This window comes from Lichtheimia ornata (genome assembly GCF_029851405.1).
Source record: "Lichtheimia ornata isolate CBS 291.66 chromosome Unknown scaffold00094, whole genome shotgun sequence".
NCBI classification, from domain to species: domain Eukaryota; kingdom Fungi; phylum Mucoromycota; class Mucoromycetes; order Mucorales; family Lichtheimiaceae; genus Lichtheimia; species Lichtheimia ornata.
In genome coordinates this window covers 69,204-91,012 of record NW_026695414.1, presented here as the reverse complement: position 1 = coordinate 91,012, position 21,809 = coordinate 69,204, and the positions used below count along the sequence as shown (strand labels likewise).

The 21,809-nt window shown below is 43.5% G+C and overlaps 9 protein-coding genes across 9 annotated transcripts; 5 read left to right on the top strand and 4 right to left on the bottom strand.

Annotated features, from left to right (window-relative positions):
• Positions 1-991: 991 nt before the first annotated feature.
• Positions 992-1,558, bottom strand: O0I10_011597 (uncharacterized protein; the record flags this gene model as incomplete). Its single annotated transcript, XM_058491561.1, has 4 exons — positions 992-1,063; positions 1,146-1,209; positions 1,275-1,456; positions 1,529-1,558. 4 exons carry the CDS (start codon positions 1,556-1,558, stop codon positions 992-994), a joined length of 348 nt encoding a protein of 115 aa, XP_058337705.1.
• A 1,059-nt stretch (positions 1,559-2,617) lies between these two features.
• O0I10_011596 (uncharacterized protein) lies at positions 2,618-3,732 on the bottom strand (the record flags this gene model as incomplete). The annotated part of the gene is made up of 5 exons (XM_058491560.1): positions 2,618-3,056; positions 3,111-3,236; positions 3,295-3,448; positions 3,506-3,613; positions 3,675-3,732. 5 exons carry the CDS (start codon positions 3,730-3,732, stop codon positions 2,618-2,620), a joined length of 885 nt encoding a protein of 294 aa, XP_058337704.1.
• A 339-nt stretch (positions 3,733-4,071) lies between these two features.
• O0I10_011595 (uncharacterized protein) lies at positions 4,072-6,384 on the bottom strand (the record flags this gene model as incomplete). The annotated part of the gene is made up of 8 exons (XM_058491559.1): positions 4,072-4,518; positions 4,590-5,172; positions 5,238-5,410; positions 5,487-5,745; positions 5,807-5,954; positions 6,016-6,106; positions 6,166-6,287; positions 6,369-6,384. 8 exons carry the CDS (start codon positions 6,382-6,384, stop codon positions 4,072-4,074), a joined length of 1,839 nt encoding a protein of 612 aa, XP_058337703.1.
• A 348-nt stretch (positions 6,385-6,732) lies between these two features.
• On the bottom strand, positions 6,733-8,089 carry O0I10_011594 (uncharacterized protein; the record flags this gene model as incomplete). Its single annotated transcript, XM_058491558.1, has 6 exons — positions 6,733-6,945; positions 7,009-7,458; positions 7,536-7,603; positions 7,659-7,719; positions 7,774-7,859; positions 7,951-8,089. The coding sequence occupies 6 exons, from the start codon at positions 8,087-8,089 to the stop codon at positions 6,733-6,735; spliced, it is 1,017 nt and encodes a 338-aa protein (XP_058337702.1).
• A 1,672-nt stretch (positions 8,090-9,761) lies between these two features.
• On the top strand, positions 9,762-10,515 carry O0I10_011593 (uncharacterized protein; the record flags this gene model as incomplete). The annotated part of the gene is made up of 3 exons (XM_058491557.1): positions 9,762-9,917; positions 9,975-10,254; positions 10,307-10,515. The coding sequence occupies 3 exons, from the start codon at positions 9,762-9,764 to the stop codon at positions 10,513-10,515; spliced, it is 645 nt and encodes a 214-aa protein (XP_058337701.1).
• Positions 10,516-13,674: 3,159 nt separating this feature from the next.
• On the top strand, positions 13,675-13,875 carry O0I10_011592 (uncharacterized protein; the record flags this gene model as incomplete). Its single annotated transcript, XM_058491556.1, has 1 exon — positions 13,675-13,875. The coding sequence occupies one exon, from the start codon at positions 13,675-13,677 to the stop codon at positions 13,873-13,875; it is 201 nt and encodes a 66-aa protein (XP_058337700.1).
• A 778-nt stretch (positions 13,876-14,653) lies between these two features.
• O0I10_011591 (uncharacterized protein) lies at positions 14,654-15,558 on the top strand (the record flags this gene model as incomplete). Its single annotated transcript, XM_058491555.1, has 4 exons — positions 14,654-14,783; positions 14,854-14,935; positions 14,996-15,219; positions 15,290-15,558. The coding sequence occupies 4 exons, from the start codon at positions 14,654-14,656 to the stop codon at positions 15,556-15,558; spliced, it is 705 nt and encodes a 234-aa protein (XP_058337699.1).
• Positions 15,559-16,179: 621 nt separating this feature from the next.
• On the top strand, positions 16,180-17,477 carry O0I10_011590 (uncharacterized protein; the record flags this gene model as incomplete). Its single annotated transcript, XM_058491554.1, has 4 exons — positions 16,180-16,312; positions 16,381-16,491; positions 16,552-16,794; positions 16,879-17,477. 4 exons carry the CDS (start codon positions 16,180-16,182, stop codon positions 17,475-17,477), a joined length of 1,086 nt encoding a protein of 361 aa, XP_058337698.1.
• Positions 17,478-18,772: 1,295 nt separating this feature from the next.
• On the top strand, positions 18,773-20,637 carry O0I10_011589 (uncharacterized protein; the record flags this gene model as incomplete). Its single annotated transcript, XM_058491553.1, has 3 exons — positions 18,773-19,828; positions 19,932-20,553; positions 20,612-20,637. The coding sequence occupies 3 exons, from the start codon at positions 18,773-18,775 to the stop codon at positions 20,635-20,637; spliced, it is 1,704 nt and encodes a 567-aa protein (XP_058337697.1).
• Between the last annotated feature and the right edge of the window lie 1,172 nt (positions 20,638-21,809).

Below are 21,809 nucleotides of genomic sequence, written 5' to 3'. Positions count from 1 at the left end.
TGAATTCAATGTAGATGGGAAACCGGTATTTTTGCCATAATGATGATCGCCTTGATTGCATGTAAGATAGATATTCGATTCTTGTCTGAAATGGTTTATCAGTAAACATATGATCCATCGATAACGTTGTCATGGAAACCTTACCTGAGACCCCATCACCACAAGGCAGCAACGAATTTGGCATACGCTACTCATGACAGTGAACACGCACGGTATCAACCGAAAACGTGTAGGGCTTACCTGCCACTTTCACTTAGGGCGTCCACGGGCTTGCCCATAGACTACTATCAACACTGGGTAGAGCTAATAGATTCCTTTGCCATTGCCATCGGTGGAAGTCAACCATAACTTGATATTTGGTCTCCGTGGTTTCAATAAAAATGGTCAGCAAACGTATGATCCATCGATAACGTTGTCATGGAAACCTTACCTGAGACCCCGTTACAAGGTAGCAACGATTGGCATACGCTACTCATGACAGTGAACACGCACGGTATCAACCGAAAACGTGTAGGGCTTACCTGCCACTTTCACTTAGGACGTCCATGGGCTTGCCCATAGACTACTATCAACACTGGGTAGAGCTAATAGATTCCTTTGCCATTGCCATTGGTGACCATTGCAAGTGGTGGAAGAAAAGCCTGTGTAAGGAATCGGTCCCAAACTCTCCGCCTATTGGCTCTTTTCCACAGACATACCCTCACTCTTACACACACCTTCGCAAACCCATACACATGTACACACACGATCTCTCTAACTACTGCAAAGCATGGATGATACTGTATCGGTCAAATACTTTTATAAATGATGTACATGATGATATTACAATTGATGATGGCTCCATACAAAATTAGGTCACTGAGCAAACTCTTGATCTAGACAATACACATTTTGACAACATCCTTTTGTTCTTGATGGATGAAAGGTGATTTCTTTGTGGGTGACATAAGTATCTTCGTACCTTCCTTCTTTCCAACAAGAAAATCCCGTGCTACTTGTATAGCCATACTGCTGACATCACATAAGAAAGACCTCCTTCAACATAGTCCCAACGTAATCGACGCTAAGCGAAAAATATGCTATTAATGGTCTTGAAACCTCCATAACGCCACGCTACTCTCATAATTAATGATTTTAGAACTTACTCGTGTGGTCACTTTGCTCATGATGGTGTTCCAGACTATGTTATTGTAGTTGGGCCTTCTTGGCCTATGACCAAATGCATATCAGTAAATAGCGCAGCATACATCACTCGAGTATTCTCTCTTGCTTACTTGGCATGCTTGGGCTTGGTATACTGTAAAGCTTGTTTATAGCGCTCAAACCATATCCCATGAAGGGCAGTAGCAGTGTTGGTGGCAATGTCGACGGACCAATCGACCAACTTGTCTTGATTGTCGCCAACAAAGTCCTTGAAACTTGGTTTCTTTTTCGTGTTCGCAGTATTCACAGAGTTCTAAATTCAGATAAGCGTCATGCAATTGTTAACAATGCTTCTTTTCATACCTTATTGGCCTGGGGGTCCAACCATGTTGGCAAGTGGCTGTAAGTCGTGCATGAGGGCGTAAGGATGTTTGGTTTGATCCGCTACAATATAACAATCAGATGCCCAAGTCTCGCAAAGAAACGAAAAGCAACCAGTGGCACGGCTTGTACACGTTTGCTTCAATCGATAGCTTGTCAATGCAAAATATCAATAAAATGAGATCCTGTTTATACCTGCCGTATGCTTGAAGATAGTATTTTGTTGCTTGAATTCGATAACGATGGGTGGGAGACCGAGCGCCTTTGGTTCAAGGACAGCGTCCGAACGCGTGCCATTGCACCATTCGATCAATGGCCAAGCGGGAGGCTATGACATTGACGACGTATGGATTGGGTACATCGGCTTTTGCGATTAGGTCTGTGCCAGGCCTACGTATATGCACCATGTCGAATGCATTGTTGTCAATTTCAGAAACCGACAGCAGACCATGGCACCGGATCCAATCTTTGTAGATGCCTCACGAGCGATGATAGCTATATCGAAAGTAAAAAGAAGACAATGTAAATGAGGAATGAGTCATCATGTCATGTATAAAGGTTTACCTCATTACAAGAATACAATATCACAATACGACAATGAGAGTAGGATATAGATGAAGCACTAGGAAGGACCACAACAAAGATCAGCGTTTTCAGAGGTTGAGAGAAATGATACACACAAACCTTAGACCTTAGACATTGTAAGCAATCAAAAAAAAGTATGATAGAGGGAAGAGGTATGTGGGGCGTACGATGGGTGGCGACAACATCTTTTATTTGCATGGTGGGCGTGGGTATTTCTATGACCACAATGAATGATAAAATGTTTGTTGGGAATAACGATGAGCTGATAGATTGCTTGGTGTGATTGAAATGTCGATGCGTTAATCAGAGCCGGAGATAAACAAGCTGACAATACACCATCAAACAATGACACCAAGACCTCGTTTGTGTGTGAGTGTTCATTTCAGAAGGAATAAGCCGATAGCAACATTGCGCACAAGCCTGGGTGAATATAACGGCTTCTAGAAGAGATCTCCCGGATATGTAACCTTTCAACGTGCATGATGATGATGAATGCTATTACCTTTATTTACAACTTTCTCTTTTTAGATTGCTTTTTAGTGGATGCCTTTCGCTTCTTGCTACTACTGCTACTCTTTTTTGGCTTGACTTCTTCCTCCACGTCTTGTTCAGGTTCAGATTCCTCGCTAGCAATCTTTTCCTCCTCCACTTGTACTTGTTCAGGTTCCTCACTAGCATCTTCAACATTTTCATCTTCCTCCTTCTCCTCATCTTCATCTTCCTTTTCTTGTTGCTTCCTAGCAGCCAAAGCCTCCTTGGCCTTTTTCCTCGTTACTTTGTTGATTGCATCTTTGCTGGAGACAACAAGCGGGCGCTTAATGGCATCCATGTCGAGATGAATCTCTTCGCCTTGCTCACGTTGTAACTCGAGAATCTTGTCTAACTCTTCAAAGTAAATGTCGATGATGTGATATCGGATCGAGTCGGGTTTGCTACGATCTGTGGGACTTGATGGAATAATAAGTATGCATGATCTCTTTATACACACCCGATATACTTACTGCATTGGTCCTTCCAACAACATGGTCATATAAGCTTCAGTCATCTCCTCATTCCAATCTTGATTGGCCAAATAAAGGAAAGCAAAGAAAATCATACGTCGCAAAAGCATGTAGTATTTATCCAATCTACGTACGTGTATACATGAGCCATTTCATTCTTTGTTTTGGTTGATTGGATGCTCACCTGATACGATCAATTCCGTGCCATTGTGTGCAATGAATTTCCCAAAACGCTTCCAGAAATGGAATGAAGCTGTCAGTGCTCAAATCCAATAAAAGGGAACCGAGATCTTGTGCTAATGCTTGTTGAACAAGAGGCTTGTCAGACATCCAGTAGCCTAACCATGGTTCATCATCAGTATTCCGTTTCCTCTCTTATAGCTCTTTGTCCTTACAATAGAAAAGGCCTTTCCATAGCTTCAATAGATCGGATTTCGATAGATCTGCTCCAGTGGCAATGAACTTCTTTAGCGATCGTACTGCTTTATCCCGAGTTTTCTTTTCTATAATACAAACGTAGCTTACATGAGTATCGTCAATAAACGTGATGCGTGTTTTGCTTACCATTTGCAGCGAGCTCTTTGCCAAATGGCAGTGAAACTTCGGGGCCAATTGTATCCATCGATGAAGGGGTTAAGCTTTAAAAGAATGAGACGCCCCGCTTAAAAGCCTGTGGCTGAGTACGTATCTATGCAACAGCGTCAAACCCAAATGCGGACATCGCCATCAACATGAGGCATCCAAGTCCATTACCATGGCAACATTCCATGGTGGATGGTCTGATTTGTGAGCAATCCATGCGATAACCTTGGTGTTTCATTGTTATCATACTTTCATTGTCATTGTGAGATTTGATTCATTCAACATCTCGCTTGATAAAGCACACATAGCAAACGATATATAGAACAAGGGAGCTTTTATCTTACAATAGATAGGTTATTCAAACAAAGCGCTATTTAATCTATTGGGGCTTGGTCACCTCCCACACACGCACAGCAGCATCTTGTCCAACGCTGACAACATTGATCTTGCTATCGTCGCTGCTGTTGTTTAAGAAGCCAACATCATTGACGGCATCCACGTGTGCATTCTTGATAACTTGCTTTTTGAATTGCTTCTCGCGGTTCCACACATAAACATTGGTATCAATAGAACCACTAACAAGGAAATTGCCACACTTGGACCATGCCAAACCAGTGATACGAGCTGAATGGAATACCCAGGTTTGCACCACGGCCTTGCCAGTTTCAACTTCATACAAAAAGATCTTGCCTACGCTATCACCCACGGCCACAAGATCACCATTTGGATGAGGAGCAATAGCAGAAATGTAACCAAGATGGTTGCCAATTTCTCGGAGAGGGCTTAAGGTTTGACCCTCGAGCGTGTACAAATGAACCTTGTTATCCTAATAGGCCACACACAATCGATGTCAATCTTTTGCTCTGATATAGATCGCATCATTCCCAATGAATTTACCTTCCCACCAACAAAGACGATCTTTCCTTGAGGATCAATGCTAGCTGTTGAAGTTGTGTATCCAAGATTATCAAGCTCAGCGACCTTGTTGCTTTGACCATCGTAAACTTGTACATTGTCAGAGGTTGCTACCACCGTAGTGCCATTGGAAGCCAAACCCAAAGAGTTGGGAAGTGCACCTGTGGAGATCACATTGCCGCTAAAGGATTTGGACGAAACATCACCGGTTCGAATCACATCATCCATTCCAGCAGATAAAACCTTGGTATCTTGCACTTGGATTGCCACCACTTGGTTAGAGTGATCGCCTCCTTCAAGTGATGCAGCCTGAGTTTTGTCGCCATCAGCGCCCAAAGGCCAAGAGAATACACGACCATCGTAAGATCCAGAAAAGAGAGTATCACCAGCAGTGACGGCAAGGGCAGTAATACCCTTGGTATGGCCATTGATAGAACGAGAAACCTTGCCGCTATTCTTATCGAGATAATTGATTTCACCAGAGAGTGATGTGGTAAGCAACCAGTCATCTTGCCACAAGCTGCCAACTTGTTGGTGGTCAACTTCGGATCCAATTTCAAAGGTGCTGATAAGAATAATGAATGAGCAAGGTGGCGACTCGTTTGGCCCATTCTACGTGTGCATACTTACTTGACCACTGACTTTGCAGCCACATCCCAAATCTTGGCAGTGCAATCACCTGAGGAAGTGAGCAAATGGGTACTATCAGGGGACCAGCTGACAGAAAAGATGCTGCCAGTATGACTGGAATCGGATGTCAACTCGTCAATCTTGTCACCTGATTTGCCGTCGTACAAAAAGATCTACCACAATCATCATAAAGGACTCCTATTTAGCATGATCGCTATCGATGCGCATATGCCCACATTTTTACTTTACCTTGCCATCCGCGCCAACGCTCACAAAGTGATCGCCATTGGGAGAAAATTCCACAGCATGGATAAATCGAGAATGATCGCGAATCGTCTTGTTGTATTTGAAAGGAACGCCATGATAAAAGACAACGGTCATGTCATCGGAAGCAGTAACAGCGCGGAAGGGACGTTGTTGACGAATGCTGACGCTATTGACAATCTTGGAATGGCCCGTGATTTCACCCACAGAAGAGAGCGTATCAAATGAAAATGCATGACCAAAGCTATCATTGTACAATAAGCCCCATGTGTATGCACACAACAACCTCCCCTTTTTCAACTTACCGTTCTTTGCCTTCACCCACTGCAATCAAGCGCTTGCTTTCCGAGTCCCATGCAATATCAGAAATCTTGCCGGATACAGGGCGAATTTCATTCTTGAGAATGTGATCCTCATTCACGGTATCCCAGATACGAACGTTGCCATGAGCATCTACGACGTATCCGATGAGATGATGTTGCTGCTAAAGCCCCTTTTCTTTGTTATACCCTACCTCCAGAGGCAATGTAAAAACCACTTGGGCTATAGCGTGCTACTGTTGCCTGAGCATTGTGTCCCACGTATTCAGTTGCAAGTGTAGGGTTCTAAAAATATACATCCATGCATCAGCTTTTACGTCTCATCCAACATGATAGCAACCTACCTCGATATCACGAATGAATACGGATTTGCCGTTGGTATACACAAAGTTCTTTCCCTTTGGATCCTTGCCGAGTTTGATACCTTCACCACGGTTGGTTTGAGGAAGGGGAGCGAGCGTGTACTCTATATACATTCACGCTAATGAGTATGGTTGCCACCCCATGCACCCATGTCTACAACAGATGACATTGTAGAGAAACTTACTTTTGGAATACGACATGACGGTAGAACAAGATGAGTGGAAGAAAAAGACAACCGGGTGTGTCGACGCGGGTATTAGGCATACTAAGTTTCTGGTCCCGATTGTCCAGCCCAAGCTGGGTGGGTGCACACGATCCATGCAAAATGCCAAGCATTGGGAAATGTCACATGAACCTTGACATCCCCATCCTCTTTTTCAGGAACATGATAACATGATTTGTTCAAGGTGGCTTTACTCTTTTTTTGGCGGAATGAAATGGAAAAAGATACAAGATGACAATAGAATGAATAGCCGAGGATAGCAGCAAAGGATGGGTAACAAAAGAGAATAAATAGGAGATATAAACAACGCCGATGTGAATGCTTTTTAGTTGTTGAGTAATGGTTGTCGCTGATCAGTATCATCACGATCGATTGTATCATCCTTGCGACGTCGACAGCAGCCACAAAGCTTACGAGCCAAAAACTTGCAGGAGGCAACAGTGATGTCCTTGATATCTCGGAAGATGTTTGATTTGCTATTGATGACACGTTCAGGTCGTAGTCGATGTCGATTATCAATCAAGACTCGAATGCAAGCCTACGATATTACATACACCATTGAGTCAAAGGGTCACGCATACATACACATCACACAACTTACAATGACCGCCGTCAATACACCCAATGCTGTACTAGCCGAGATAAGGAACATGATGATTTGTTGATATCGTACGGCTGACATTACAGGAGCACCACCAAGGATTTGACCCGTCATCATACCAGGGATCGAAATCAAACCAATGACTGACATTTGATTGATGGTTGGCAACATAGCAAGACGTACAGCTTCCACAGCGATCGATCGACCCGCCTCCCATCGACTCGCACCAAAAGCAAGGTAGGTTTCAATATGCTCCTTTCGCGTGCTGACACTTGATAGGCAAGTAGAAAGAGCAACGGCCATACCACTCATCATGTTCCCAAGCAACATACCCATGGTTGGAATAAATGTCTCTGGAATCCAAAAGGGGTTCTGCTCCATGGCGAATCGGCTACCAATGATACCAATCAAAAGTGTTGATACTGCTGTCGATAATAACACGGCCATAAACTAGTAGAGATACACCAATGTCAATAATGATGGATCCTCTTTTCACTCAATAATAAAATCCTTCCATTACAACATACCATGCCAGGGAATGTTTGCTTAGACTTGTTGTATACGGTTTCATATGCACCCAGGAAGATAAGGACAACTATATTCATTGGATGAGTGGATATGCATACATGTCATTGTCTCTATCATCTTACAGGTCATCAGCATAATGATTGCAGGATGGCGGGCTTTAAACACGTCTTCCAAGATGAATCCCTAACACTAATCGGTAAGACAATCGGATCTGTTAAAACCGGAGATGGGACTTACCATGATAGTGAGCTGTACAAGACATCGAATGGCTGCAATGATTAATGACTTTTCAAGCTTTAAACCAAGCAGTAACGACATAATGCCTAATGTCAATAAAAAAATGAATACGGTGGACACAAGGTACGCGTGACTCAACACAACACACCACCACACGGCATATATGAGGTTGCTTACCGTTGATCAGAATGAAGGTAGAAGCGATCGCCACATTTTGCCACCCCAATTCAGGTTGTTTTCCATAGTCATGCACCTCCTCTGTGCTCGTTGTATTGCTTGCTTGCAACCCGGTCAACTCGAGTAGAAACGATGTCATTAGGGATTCTGAGTTTTGGACAAGGGGGGGTGGAAAGTAAAAAGCGAGGGTGTAAAAAGAAGGAAGAAAGAAATCTGAGACTAACGGGTTCAAAGTATCCGAGACGACAAAACCTTGTCGATCCCCATAGAGTTTCAGCTTCAATCACATGATATCAAAACCCCTTTATCACTACCGCTACTACCACCACCCTACTATTCATATCCATTACCTTTCATCCATAGCTAGATAATTGAGGTTGTAGGTAAAGGTAGAATTTAATTTCCAGAATCATACTACATTTAAAGATAAATCATCCTTTTGCAGAGACGCACATGGCTCCATCATATGACTACACCTAGTTCCCTGATCCCGGGCTTGCTGTTATTTTGTGTTGCGTCCCATTTTGAAAGATAGATACATCGTCCACCATCACAAAGAGACATTGTAAATACCATGGAGGAGTAGATGTTGCTTATCAAAAGGATTGGATTATGCACTTGGATGCATGCAACATGCACATGTGAAGACGTGTCCCATACACTAGGGCAGTGAAATGTCCCTATGATTATTGTATGTTGATGATCCCTTTGGCTTTTTCTCCGAGGTACACTATATCAATCCCTCTTTGCACTTTTATTGTCGTAGGTAAGGAAATGGATAAAGGCCTTGTTGGCAATATCTAGGTGTGTGGATGAAGGCACGGCATGCATCTACATATACCACAGGTCTCTTGGATCAAGCCATCAGGTGATCATGCGGTGACCCTTTAGATGACCAGCGAGAGTGATGCCTTCGTCATTATCGCACCATCTCCACGTGACCTTGACACATTTATTTTGAATGCTCCTGTCATCCACATGCTCCTTTGTCATTGAAAAATGGTATAAGCAGCAAAAAATCATGCACTTTCATCTACTAGGAAACGTCAAAAAGCCATTGTGATAGATACTTGTATTATGCTACTACCACTGCCCCAGCGTGGCCGATGTATGCATAGACAACATTACACCTAGGCTCCTGCCATATGCGCCGCAACACTTTATCAGCTCATGCATCATCCTCAACGAACATTTTATCACTCGTTGTGTGCACAGAAATACCCACGCCCACCATGCAAATAAAAGATGTTGTCGCCACCCATGATACGCCCCACATATCATCTCTTTCCTCTATCATGCTTTTTTGATTGCTTACAATGTCTAATGTCCAAGGTTTGTGTGTATCATCTTCTTTCAACCTCTGAAAGCTGACCTTTGTGGTCCTTCATAGTGCTTCATCTATATCCTACTCTTATTGTCGTACTGTGATATTGTATTCTTGTAATGAGGTAAACCTTTATATATGACTTGATGAGTCACTACTCATACGTATTACCTTCTTTTGCATAGATGTATCTATTGTCGCCCATGAGGCGTATGCAAAGATTGGATTCGATGCCCTGGTCTGCTGTCGGATTTGAAATTGACATGATGCATTCGACATGGTGCATATACATGGGGCTGGAACCGACCTCATGTCAAAAGCCGTTGTGCCCAATCCACACGTCATCAATACCATAACCTGGCACTTGATCAGCGAAGTCACCTGATTGGCAACAACTAATGGTACGGTGGTACTCGTTGGGTGAGGTTAGAGTTGACACCATTGTATCCCGAGTTCGGAACAATACGTAACAACGTGCCCACGTTTGATGGGCTGCATGGTGCGTACCAAGGTCCATGGTTACGATAACCAAAAGCGCTTGATGCCTCCCACCGACTGTTGTCGAATTTCAGCATACAGTTGGCAGAGCATTTATGAAGATTACAACAACACCATACTGCCTCCAAACATACTACGCGAAAAGGTATAAGCAAGATCCCCATTTTATTGATATTTTGTATTGACAAGCTATTGATTGAAGGCAAATGTACCAGCCGATGTGATCACTCCCAATGATGCACGGCAGGATGATTCTGCATACACAGTTTTCCAAAGTGATTCACTTGATGGCATTATTGTCGCTGAAGAACAACATTCTCCACCTATCGTCTACAAAGCGATCTGCTCAACCCACTGGTTGCTCTATCGCGGCTCTTTATTCAACAAAAGCTGTCGCTGGACTACATTGATCGCAAGGACGATGCTACCATCCGATTACTTTGCAGTATCGCTGAAGAGATTTTGGGAGAAGGATGGCAAACGTATATCATTTGGGGAAGCTTGAATCATATTCATTCCTTATATCCAATGTAGTCGAAGAGGAGGTTGAGGATGATTTCATTGCAAAGCACCTGCAGTTGTGGGACAAGTACGAGAATGCCAAACAAGCACACGCTTGCGCTGAATGTACCAATGGCAAGCACGATCCTTCAGCAAGCTATTCGAGTATTGATAGCTCCATTGGTGATACACTTGCGGCGAGTTCTTCTTCAAAGGATCCAGGTGCTGATGGCCTCGACTAGTATTGGTGAATGTATATAGACGATTGTCCTTTTCACATGTGGCTGATGATGGATGGATTGATGATCATGATGATGCAAAGGTGGCTCTGTTTCTTTGGTTGTTGTTGTTTCTATATCTGCTAGCGATGGATGAGCAAATGTAAAGGTGGATGGATGGTCGTGAAATGGCACTTAATGCGTGGTGAGGAACCATATGCAGATTCGTGATGATCGCGTACGTGGTTGACTGGCTGCAGAAAGATACCTGCCATGGGATACAATAATTGGATGCATCGATCGTCCAAGATGATAGCAACACGCATAATGTTCAATGACGACGATACACTCCTTTTCCACATGTTATACATATCCACATCCTTCCATCCCATGTATCAAAGCAATATATAGATCCGTATTCATAGGACCTCCTTTGTATTGAAAACAAGTTGCTACTCGTAAATAAAGCTGCTTCTATACAATGACTATCTGCTGTTCACCACATGAAAAGCACGTTAGGCAGGTTGCTGCAAGTAACTTGAGACAATGGAGTAAAGACCTTGCTACTGACAACTGCTGCAATGAACGCTGTTACGTTTGATTGTGGTCGAGGATTGTACAAGAGAAGGCGTTGTGTCAAGAACGCGGGCGTTGTAGTGGGTTGCACACGCCATGGACTTGCCATTCAGTCAAAGACAATCGGATCAAGGCAGTTGTAGGATTGACATGATGAGTTGAAGCAGTGGAATCGTTCGCAGGTGGTAGTTGTACGTGAATGGGGCAACAGTTGAGAATGGGAGGAAGAGGGAAGAAGCGGGGAGTGGAAGAACTGGAAATCAAATAGATCTTCCTGTTGCTTGGATGCTGTTTCTGTGTTTGAGCGTTTTTCAGTCAAATCCACTCGGATCAAGAAAGTTGAAGGATGGAGATGAAGGGCTGGAGTAGGACAATCGTTCACATGTATTGGTTTGAACAAAAATAGTGATTGGGAGGAAGAGTCTATTATGACTTGTGCATAAAGCATGATGTATCGGTTGTTCCAGTCATGCAAACAGCTGAGTTACACAAAGAAGTCCCTCTGCATCTTGCGCTCTATCAGGGCCAAGCTACTTGACAATGAACAAAGACCACCTTTCATATAGCATCACACTTACAAACATAAAGGTGCCTGTATCTCCGAACTTTACAATGAAACGTGGGGTTTTTAATGGAGCAATGGGCTCGACTTGGCCAACAGCACCTTGTGTGAAAGTTTCGCGTTCAATGTCGCAAACAGCCCAAAAAATATTTTTTGGTCATCGTCGTCGAAGAGGTCGACCCCCAGATCCAGTTTGGCTGGTGGCGACATTGCGAAATCTGGGATTGGCAAGCTTGATCGTGAAACTTGCACCCAAGGTGCTGTTGGCCAAGCCGAGCCCATTGCTCTAATAAAAACCCCACGTTTCATTGTAAAGTTTGGAGATACAGGCACCTTTATGTTTGTAAATGTGATGCTATAAGAAGAGTGGTCTTTGTTCATTGTCAAGTAGGTGGACCCTGGCAGAGCAAAAAATGCAGAGGGTCGTGTTGTGTAACACAGCTACGTTTGCATGAATGAAAGGGTCAATGCATAATTACTTTATGGATCATCTAGGAACAGGCATGTATTGCTAGCTAACGGCCACTTTTATCCAATCATCATTGTTGCGAGATCCACTGCATGGGAACGATGCCCCTGCTCTAGACATTCATTTCCATGATTAAAGTAGGTTGATCCGAGCTGATTTGACTGAGCTGCGGTCAAAGAGAGATTACATCACTCTGGACATAAAGCACGCTCGATGTAGCCCAACTGAAGTAATCTTGTGTGAGCGTAACTCAACCAAATCAGCTCGGATCAACCTACTTTAATCATGGAAATGAATGTCTAGAGCAGGGGCATCGTCCACCTACAATAGAATGCACAAAAGTTGGGAATGCACAAAAGTGGCTATTAGCTGCCAATGTATGACATAAAAGTGAGGGTTGCGTACCTGTCATGCATTGTCCCTGAAGTCCAGACTTTTTAGCTGAGTTACCCAAAGAGGTCCTTCTGCATCTTTGGCTCTCCAAGGTCTAGCTACTTGGCAATGAACAAAGACCACTCTTCATATAGCATCACGCTTACAAACATAAAGACGTCTGTATCTCCAAACTTTACAATGAAACGTGGGGTTTTGAATAGAGCAATGTGCTCGGCTTGGCCAACTGCACCTTGGGTGAAAGTTTCACGATCAAGCTTGCCAATCCCAGATTTCGCAATGTCGCTACCAGCCAAACTGGATCTGGGGGTCGACCTCTTCGACGACGACGACCAAAAAATGTTTTTTGGGCTATTTGCGACATTGAACGCGAAACTTTCACACAAGGTGCTGTTGGCCAAGCCGAGCCCACTGCTCTAATAAAAACCCCACGTTTCATTGTAAAGTTTGGAGATACAGGCACCTTTATGTTTGTGTGCGTGATGCTATATGACAAGTGGTCTTTGTTCATTGTGAAGTAGCTGGACCCTGGCAGAGCAAAAGATGCAGAGGGTCCTCTTTGTGTAGCTCAGCTACTTTGCATGACTAGAAGGATGGAAGGATGATACTGTATACCATTGACAATAGCCCATGTATTGCGAGCTATCAGCCATTTCCTCACAATCGGCATTGTTGTCCACTCTATGACATGTGAACGATTCTCCTATTCCAGAGATTCATTTCCATGATTCAATTATCTTGATCCGAGTTGATTTGACTGAGATACGCTCAAACACGATTACATCAGTTGAGCAACATAGAGCATGCTGTATCTAGCTTAACTGATGTAATCTTGCTTGAGCGTATCTCAGTCAAATCAACTCGGATCAAGGCAATTGAATCATGGAAATGAACCACTGGAGCAGGAGAATCGTTCGTATGCAATGGAGTATGCAACAATGCTGATTGTGAAGAAATGGCTGATAGCTCGCAATGGATGGGCTCTTGTCATTAGTATACAGTATCATCCTTCCATCCTTCCAGTCATGCAAAGTAGCCGAGTTACACAAAGAAGTCCTCCTGCATCTTTTGCTCTATCAGGCTCAGCTACCTGACATTAAACAAAGACCGCCTTTCATATAGCATCACACTTAAAGCATACGTAAAACATAAAGGTGCCTGTAACTCTAAACTTTACAATCAAATGCGGGGTCTTTATGAGGACAAAGTTGCTCGGCGGGGTCAAAGCGATCTTGTGTCAAAGTATGAAGTTCATCGTGGCCAATCCCAGATTTCGCAAATGTCGCCACCAGCCAAATTGGATCGGCGGGTCGACCTCTTCGACGACGAGCAAAAGTATTTTTTGGCTGGTGGCGACATTCGCCCAATCTTGGATCGCCCATGACGAACATGAGACTTGAACAGTGTATGCTTTCGACCCCGGCGAGCAATTTTGTTCTATTAAAGACCCCACGCTTGATTGTAAAGTTCTGAGTTAATGGTGTCTTTATGTTTTCCCTATGCTGTAAGCGTGATGCTATATAAAAAGAGGCCTTTGTTCATTGTCGAGTACTTGACTCTAATAGAGCCAAAGCTGCAGAGGTGCTTGTTTGTGTAACTAAGCTGAGGGCAAGCCTTGGAGGGTCGATCCTATTGGTGGAGTATGCATAACGGATCCAATCTCTATAGCGAGGTATAGTCAGGTCCGCCTTCGATAGCCAACATGGATCATTTAAAGTCAACCGCGGGATGGTTAATAAACCAGCAAAGACTAATGCTTTCGAATGTGCCTTGTAGAAAAGTGAATGAAGCGTGCGACATACAATTGCTTTTCTTGTAAGGTCGAAGAGGATGATTGTTTTGGCTGATAGTACAGGGGATGACACCATCGATGTATCTCAAAGGCCAGGCCCGAGAATTTGTGTCAATAAATAGATACGCTGACTACTTCTGGTATATTAAGCATGTCATGCTTGATTATTTAGTAAAACAAAAGGAAGGGTTATTTTTATTATGCAGCAGTAGTAGTGTTGTCAATTACATAGACAGCGGTGACTATAATGCAACCCCATGTCTCAGTAGGGCCTTACGTTGATATGGTGTCACGCCGACAAAAAGGCTTGAATCCTCGAATAATAGAATGAATGGCTTTGATTTCGTCCTTCTTCTTCCAACCCCAGCCTATGATCCTTGTTGGAGATTCCCCAAACGAGTTACCACTCAAAGCAGAAAACAAGACTCGCTTTGTCTGTGTGTCTGATACACATGGCAAAACAGCATTCAATTTCCCAATACCCGACGGCGACGTCTTTAGCAAGTATCTTGACACTCTCACACACAGAGGCAAAGGGGCCATCACTGACCAGCTTGGCATTCCCAATAGTTCATTCCGGTGACGTTACAAAGTACAGCCATGAAGACGAATGGTCAAAGAGCATAGCTTGGATTGAATCTCTACCGCATGCGTAAGCGCCTTTACCCAACTGTGGCATACCACATCTCCAACCAACATACCTTTATTGTAGAGTCAAAATTGTCACTGGTGGGAATCACGACTTTGACCTAGACGATCGCTTTGGGAATGTGGCGAACAAGCAGGAGATATTGGCAAGCATGGAACAAGCAGGGATCACGTATCTTGAGCATGAGTCATATCAATTGCCTGAAGCCTTGGGTGGTTTCAAGATGTTTGTCAGCCCATATGCTCCAATGCATTTAGGTGGCGCATTCATGCCTCGAGACACTGCACGTAAGTATGGGATGGAGGAGGATGCCAAATACTATCAAGAGCACTGATGTACAATGTCATTGTTGGTTAGCGTATTGGGAGAAGATACCTCAAGACACACAAATCCTGGTGACCCACACCCCTCCCTATGGATATCACGATCGAACATCTCGAGGAATGCATGTCGGCTGCAAAGCACTACTACGCAAGATCAAAGCAATACGACCACGCGTTTGTATCTTTGGACATATTCACGAGGCGCATGGATGGAGTCAAGAACATGGGACGTTGATGATCAACGCTTGTATATGTGATAGACGCTATCGAGCCAGCCAACGACCTATCATCTTTGACTTGTAGTCATGTATATCATACAACAATAAAGGCAGGGTACTACATAGAGCGTAATGCGGGGTTGAACTTGTAGAGTATGTTGTGATACGACGCAATTGGATTTGAAATGGACAATCTGATACGGATTTTGGATGAAAAAGGGATGTGCTTTTTTTTCCCTGGCGTAACATCAGCATCATCATGCCACACATACAGGTATTGTTTATTTCCATCTTGATCCATTTGGGTTTTTGTATTCATGACAATAATTCAAAAACAATAGATGGCGTGTGGGTTGGCCTTTGTAGCACCTGGAGAGCAATGCAAGCATTAAACAAAAGAAGTGACAAAAATGGTAACCTGTTTTTAATGGTGCCGAAACATGACCATGTTGGTTACACCTAACGAAAAGCCAATCTTTTTGTTTTCAGCCATGCTCGCTTTACTTTTGGTGGGTGATTTGCACCGCATCACACACACACACGTACACTCACAACACACGCCCCTTATTTGCATTCCACTTGCAGCCTCACTTTATCCAATGTTTTTTTTGCATGTTATTCTTTTTAAAGCCCTGACCATGTTAACATCCGATCCCCTTCTCTTTCCTCATTTCCTTTTCTTCTTCCTTACTTTACTTTTCCCCTCATGACAGCGTCCCAATTCGCTACACCGCTATCGTCACAAGATGCTTCGCACATAAAACGACGCCACAAGTTTTACAACTTCATCAAAGGCCGTTTCAACACCTCGACAATAGAAGAAGATGATGAACCAAAGGGTAAATACATACATACATAATAACATTCGTGCGTTCCTTGAATGAGTTAACTAAATTAACATTGTTAGGTATTTTCGGGGCATCTCTTGGCTATGCATCTCAATGGAGCTCACTGCAGCCGCATGGTCTAACCGTTCCCGATCCTGTTGCAAAATGTTTCACAGAAATCCTCAAGCGAGGTAAAAAGCATTAGAGATCGCATCCATAACCAGTTAACTAATGCCAATATCAATTATTAGGTATGCACATTGAAGGTTTATTTCGATTATCAGGAGCTGCATCGGATGTACGCCAACTTGCGAACGAGTTTGACCGCCCACCTTATTACGGCAAACATCTTGATTTGTCGACCTATGACATCCATACGATTACAGGCGTTGTGAAAAAGTATTTGCGTGCGTTGCCTGAGCCAGTGATTCCACGACACTTGCATTCTCGTTTTCTCCAAACGGCTTCATCACTGAGTGATAGCAGTACAGCAGGTCCGTATACATCAAATACCCATGTTTTGTTATCACATGAGGGACCATGAAATAATAACACGAGCGCGCTCTTCTCGTTGTTAGATCTCGAAGATTTGGCACATCTCATTCTTGAGTTACCCCGACTTCATCGTCACCTGCTATGCTATATCCTTATTCTTGCTGGCTCCATACAACAACATGCCGATGCCAACATGATGTGTGCAGACGCATTAGCTGTTGTACTAGCACCCGTTTCTACTGGTCTTGAACAATTGTTACAGCATAACGTGACGAAAAAGAAACGACAGCTATTACGCCGTGAAGAAATGACCGATTTGGTCCAAACCAATGCTCAATGGACTATGGTGTGGACAGCCATGATTGAAAATTACGAGACGTTGCTTGATCAATGTATGCCGAAAATGAACGACGACAAAGATCAAAAGGATGATGATCATGATTTACGTGAACCAACGCCGCCGTTTCAGACATTGTTGAATCAATTTGATCCTCGCCCTACCACCACCACAAGCGCTTTTGCTACTACACCACCACCACGCCGTCATCAACATCAACATCATCAACATCCTGAAGGTTGGCGTAGCCTTTTTACACCACCAGATGGTGCTCGACGTGTATTGAAGCGATTGGCATCCGCTTCTTCGATGCGTCCTCCTTCGGTCCATCACCATTGGGTGTAAACCACTAGGTCATTTTCCCTTGCTGTTGTATATGTGAACAGTTTTTCCATTCTTTGCTCTCCCCCACCCCTTACATCTTTACTTCATTATGTCATGTATGCTCATCTCTCCCCCTTTTTGTATTTTCTTTCTTGTACTATGCCTTTCATTTGATTGCTTTTTTCTTTGTCATGTCTATGCCATGGACTCCTTTAAAGTCTTTAGCACTACCATTCATTCCTTTACATATCATTCCTCATGCACAGACACATATACATGTATCATAATAAGACAGCTTTATCCGAGATCTTATCATGCAATTGCCTCTTTTGGATTGACGTTCCTTAATCTCGATGTTGTCATGGTTTCAAGCAAGTAACATGTACCATCCATGCATCATGTCGCTTCGTATCCGCTAAGAAAACGTAGCCTTCATTAAACAACCGTGGCCTTCACGAGTCAAAGTGCTCCACATTGTGACACGGATGATAGTGGCAGGCATAAAGAAATGCTGTGTGATTGTTTTGTGATTTCATATTTGTATTTGTCATGGCGAGGGATGATGTTGTCACTTTTCCTAATTGAATCTTTCAAGCGCAGATGTCATTTGGTTTGTGCGTTAATGGTACAAAGGTCAACCATGCAGTGATTGCTTATAGCAATGAAGCTAAGGCCATCACAAGCCATGTGATGATCCCTTCTTACGCACGCGCACGATTGGAGCCATCGGTGATCATACGTCAAGGTGCATTGCTTATCTTTGAGGAGGGTTCGATCCAAATGATCACCTTGCAAAAACCACGATAATAGTAGATGCCATTCTGGGAAATGGAAAAAGGATGTTCCTGATAATCTTTGAATTACGTGATGTGTCCGAAAACACATAAAAGCCTGGAATTATCCTTTCACAGCTTGTTTCTGCTACGTGTTTATCGTAACCCACAGCATTCAATTTCACGAGAGATAATGCGATACGACCGAAATTTATACACCCAACGGTATCATAGCAACCATAGCGGTTTACCCTTCCATAGCAACACCATTTATCATCAACGCCGTGGTTGCTGAGAGCAACGAGACATCTGTGACAGAAAAAGAGGGCGAACTTTTTGAGCAGCATCATGTAAGGTTTCACACAGAGGCAAATGGATCGAATGCGGGCTCATGGCTACTTTGGGAACGTGCGCTCCTACATCAAATAAAAGAAGACGCAGACCAAACCATCATCGCTTCTCCGAGTAACTCCTCGTTTTCCCGCTTCCTTTTCTTTCGCTGATTCATTACGTTACGCTTCTCCCCTCTTTACTTTTGCTGCCATGAATAACCAACAAGGCTCAACAACATCATCCGATAAAAAGAAGCCTGGTCGAAAACCCACTTCAACGTCACCTGCATTACGCAAGGCACAGAACCGTGCAGCACAACGTGCATTCCGTGAACGTAAAGAAAAGCATATTGTCGAACTTGAGGCCGCCAGTAAACAGCTACGTGAACAACGAGACAAGTTGATGACCGAAAACAAAGAGTTACGCAGCCATGTGGGTGTTCTTGGTTATGAAGGCTGGCATTTGAAAGGTGCTATGCTGAGTCTACAGTTGATGTGCTTTATGAACAATATTGCTATACCTGATCATAGCCCATACCTTGACCAACAACAGCATTCACTTGCAAATGAATCCATTCATCCTGGTGTCATTTCAGCTTATAATTCCGCCTGCAAACGCAACACGCCACCTTCATTTTCCTCCTCCAACAACAAGAAACATCCTCCTCATGATCGTAAAAGTGACAACAAAGATCAAACTCAACACTACCTATCGACTGGTTCGATTCTCGTGTACAAAGACAGCATCCAGACGGTTGTGGGAAATCGCATCACTACACGGATCCGAGCTACACCACCACCTCAGCCATCAGCTCCCCTTCCACCATCATCAGCGGACTCAAGCATGTCCTTATCATCTTCTTCTTCATCATCCGAAACATCCGAGACACCGGTATTAAAGCAACATAGTATGACAACAACGACAACGAGCTCTTCATCGCCTCCAGGTGCCGGTCAGCACCGCGTTTCGAATCGTCGTGCATCGTTACACAACAATGATGCCACATCTCCAGATTGTACCAGTGCAACAACCGGTGAGGATGAACATGTGGAAAAACGACATCATGGTGTGATAGCAATGGATGAAGACAATGATGAGGATGAGGATGAAGCTGTTTTCAGTGCCCGACCCATTATGCTTACGCGTGAGCCTATACCATCCTTCAACATGGCCAGCTTGCAAACATTACAATTACGGCATAAACTCCAAGCGGCAAGCTCCAAAATGGAAAGCGGCACATTTGTCATTAAACCTACGGTGTTACAGGTAATGTGTGTGAAAAAAGGCATCTATTTTGTGGGGTGAAGAGTAAAAAGTACAAAAAGCGGCGGCTAATAGATTTACGTGGGGTTTTTATCTTGTATTACAGACCACTGTACCACACGATCCTAGAATTGATTTGATACCCATTGCAGCCATGCGAGACCGAATGATTTTGTTTTTCGAATTATTTGACTTGGATGATTGTATCGCTTGTATCCTAAAAGGCATTGAATACAAGGGTGCTGGTGATCCATCCCACGCTTCAAGTTGGCGATTCCCATCTCAATTTTATGAAGATTACTGGTACCTGACACCGGATTACAGCATTGATGAAATACGTCAACGATGGCCTGGGTTGAAGAAGATGCAAGCAGATGGCAGTATGCATATGCTTTTATCCAAAGCCGCTAATATGAGCCAACTTGCCTTGAGCGGTGAAGGTGATGATGGTGATAGTAACCCCTTGTTGGCAGAGCCAACAACAGCAGCAGCCTTGGAATCTCTCTTTCCTAATCACCATGGTCGACCACCTCAAGGTTATCCATTTGAAAATTTCTTGTCCTCACAACAGCAAACATCCACCACCACCGATGATTATGATTTTCTACCACCTCTCGAAAGCATCAACACGCATCACCAACAACAACCCTTCCAACACAGGATGGCACCACTGGATCATGAGGAAGAAGATCATCATCGTCATCAGCCTATAACATTACGTCCTCCAGGTACATGCGATACGCATCTTTTTGGTGGATCCTTTTGCTGACATGATTTGGGACATAGATGACATGTTGTTGGATCGCCGCTGAAGATTACCCTTGTGGTGTTGATATTAAAACCATCCTAGCTGAAGAGCTCCACACACATAGAGTGGCTGGTCACTCTTGATATAAGATATCGACATATATATATATTCTTCCAATGAGCTCGTAGATGGAGAAGGAATGATCCACAACAAAGACTACATGTAGCCGTATAAACGTCCCGTTATTATGCGAAGCACATGTTTTGGCTGATTCGAAAACGTAACACAAAGAAAGAGAGACCGCATTATGTACAAGCCAACTTCTTTGTTTAAGCTTTTGATCCCCTTGGGTCATTGTTTAAAGTGGAATGGATGGCAATTTAGCTACCAGACCTCAGCTTGTCTTGTTATCATGCTCATCCGTGTAATGCAATGTGCACGCTCAAGCCACTTTCCATCATTTCTGGTAATGTTGTTGGCCCGTGCTCGTACATTTTCGATTCAAATTCTCGTCATTGTTACTCCAAACATTGAAAAGCTTCGTTTCAACTTATATACGTTGACTTTGTTGTTGTCCTTCCCCCCTCCCCACCTTTGATCCCAACATGCTAGTTTTTGACGCATACATCAAAGCACAGAGATCCATTTATCATATCAGCTGCTTAAATTAATGTCTCATGAATAGGATGGCCCTCATTATTGCAGCGCCAGTTTTTACTCAAAGAAGAAAATGGATGGCTGGGAGTGAGGAAACTCTTGTGATGAACCCGCATACGCCCAGTTTATTGATAAACAAGTTCAAAGTTGACATGATGTACATAGCAAGAAGAATGTGGTGTGGTGACATGTGCGTAGTAGTAGTAGATGTAATTTGCTGAGGACATCATCGGCAATCCATTGCCGTTGCTATGGTATTTAACCAGCGCAGTTTGTGCCACTGTACAGGCGGGAGCCCGGGATAGCCCAATGCCAAGAGCTCATTGTCAACGTTTATCATCCTTTGAAATCAACATTTAAGAAGAGAGCATACAATAGAATACAATTTAACAATGAATGAAAGCTAATCCCACTTGATGATGCTTCATTCCATGCAGGGGATCCCCAACAACAATAGATGTTTGATGCGATCGTACCAGTGGAGAATGGTAGTACAACAAACGCGCAAGGCGAAATAAGAACCCAGCATCGAGAGAGAACAGGTTGGACGCTTTTCCTTCTTTCCCTTTTTTTCTTGTA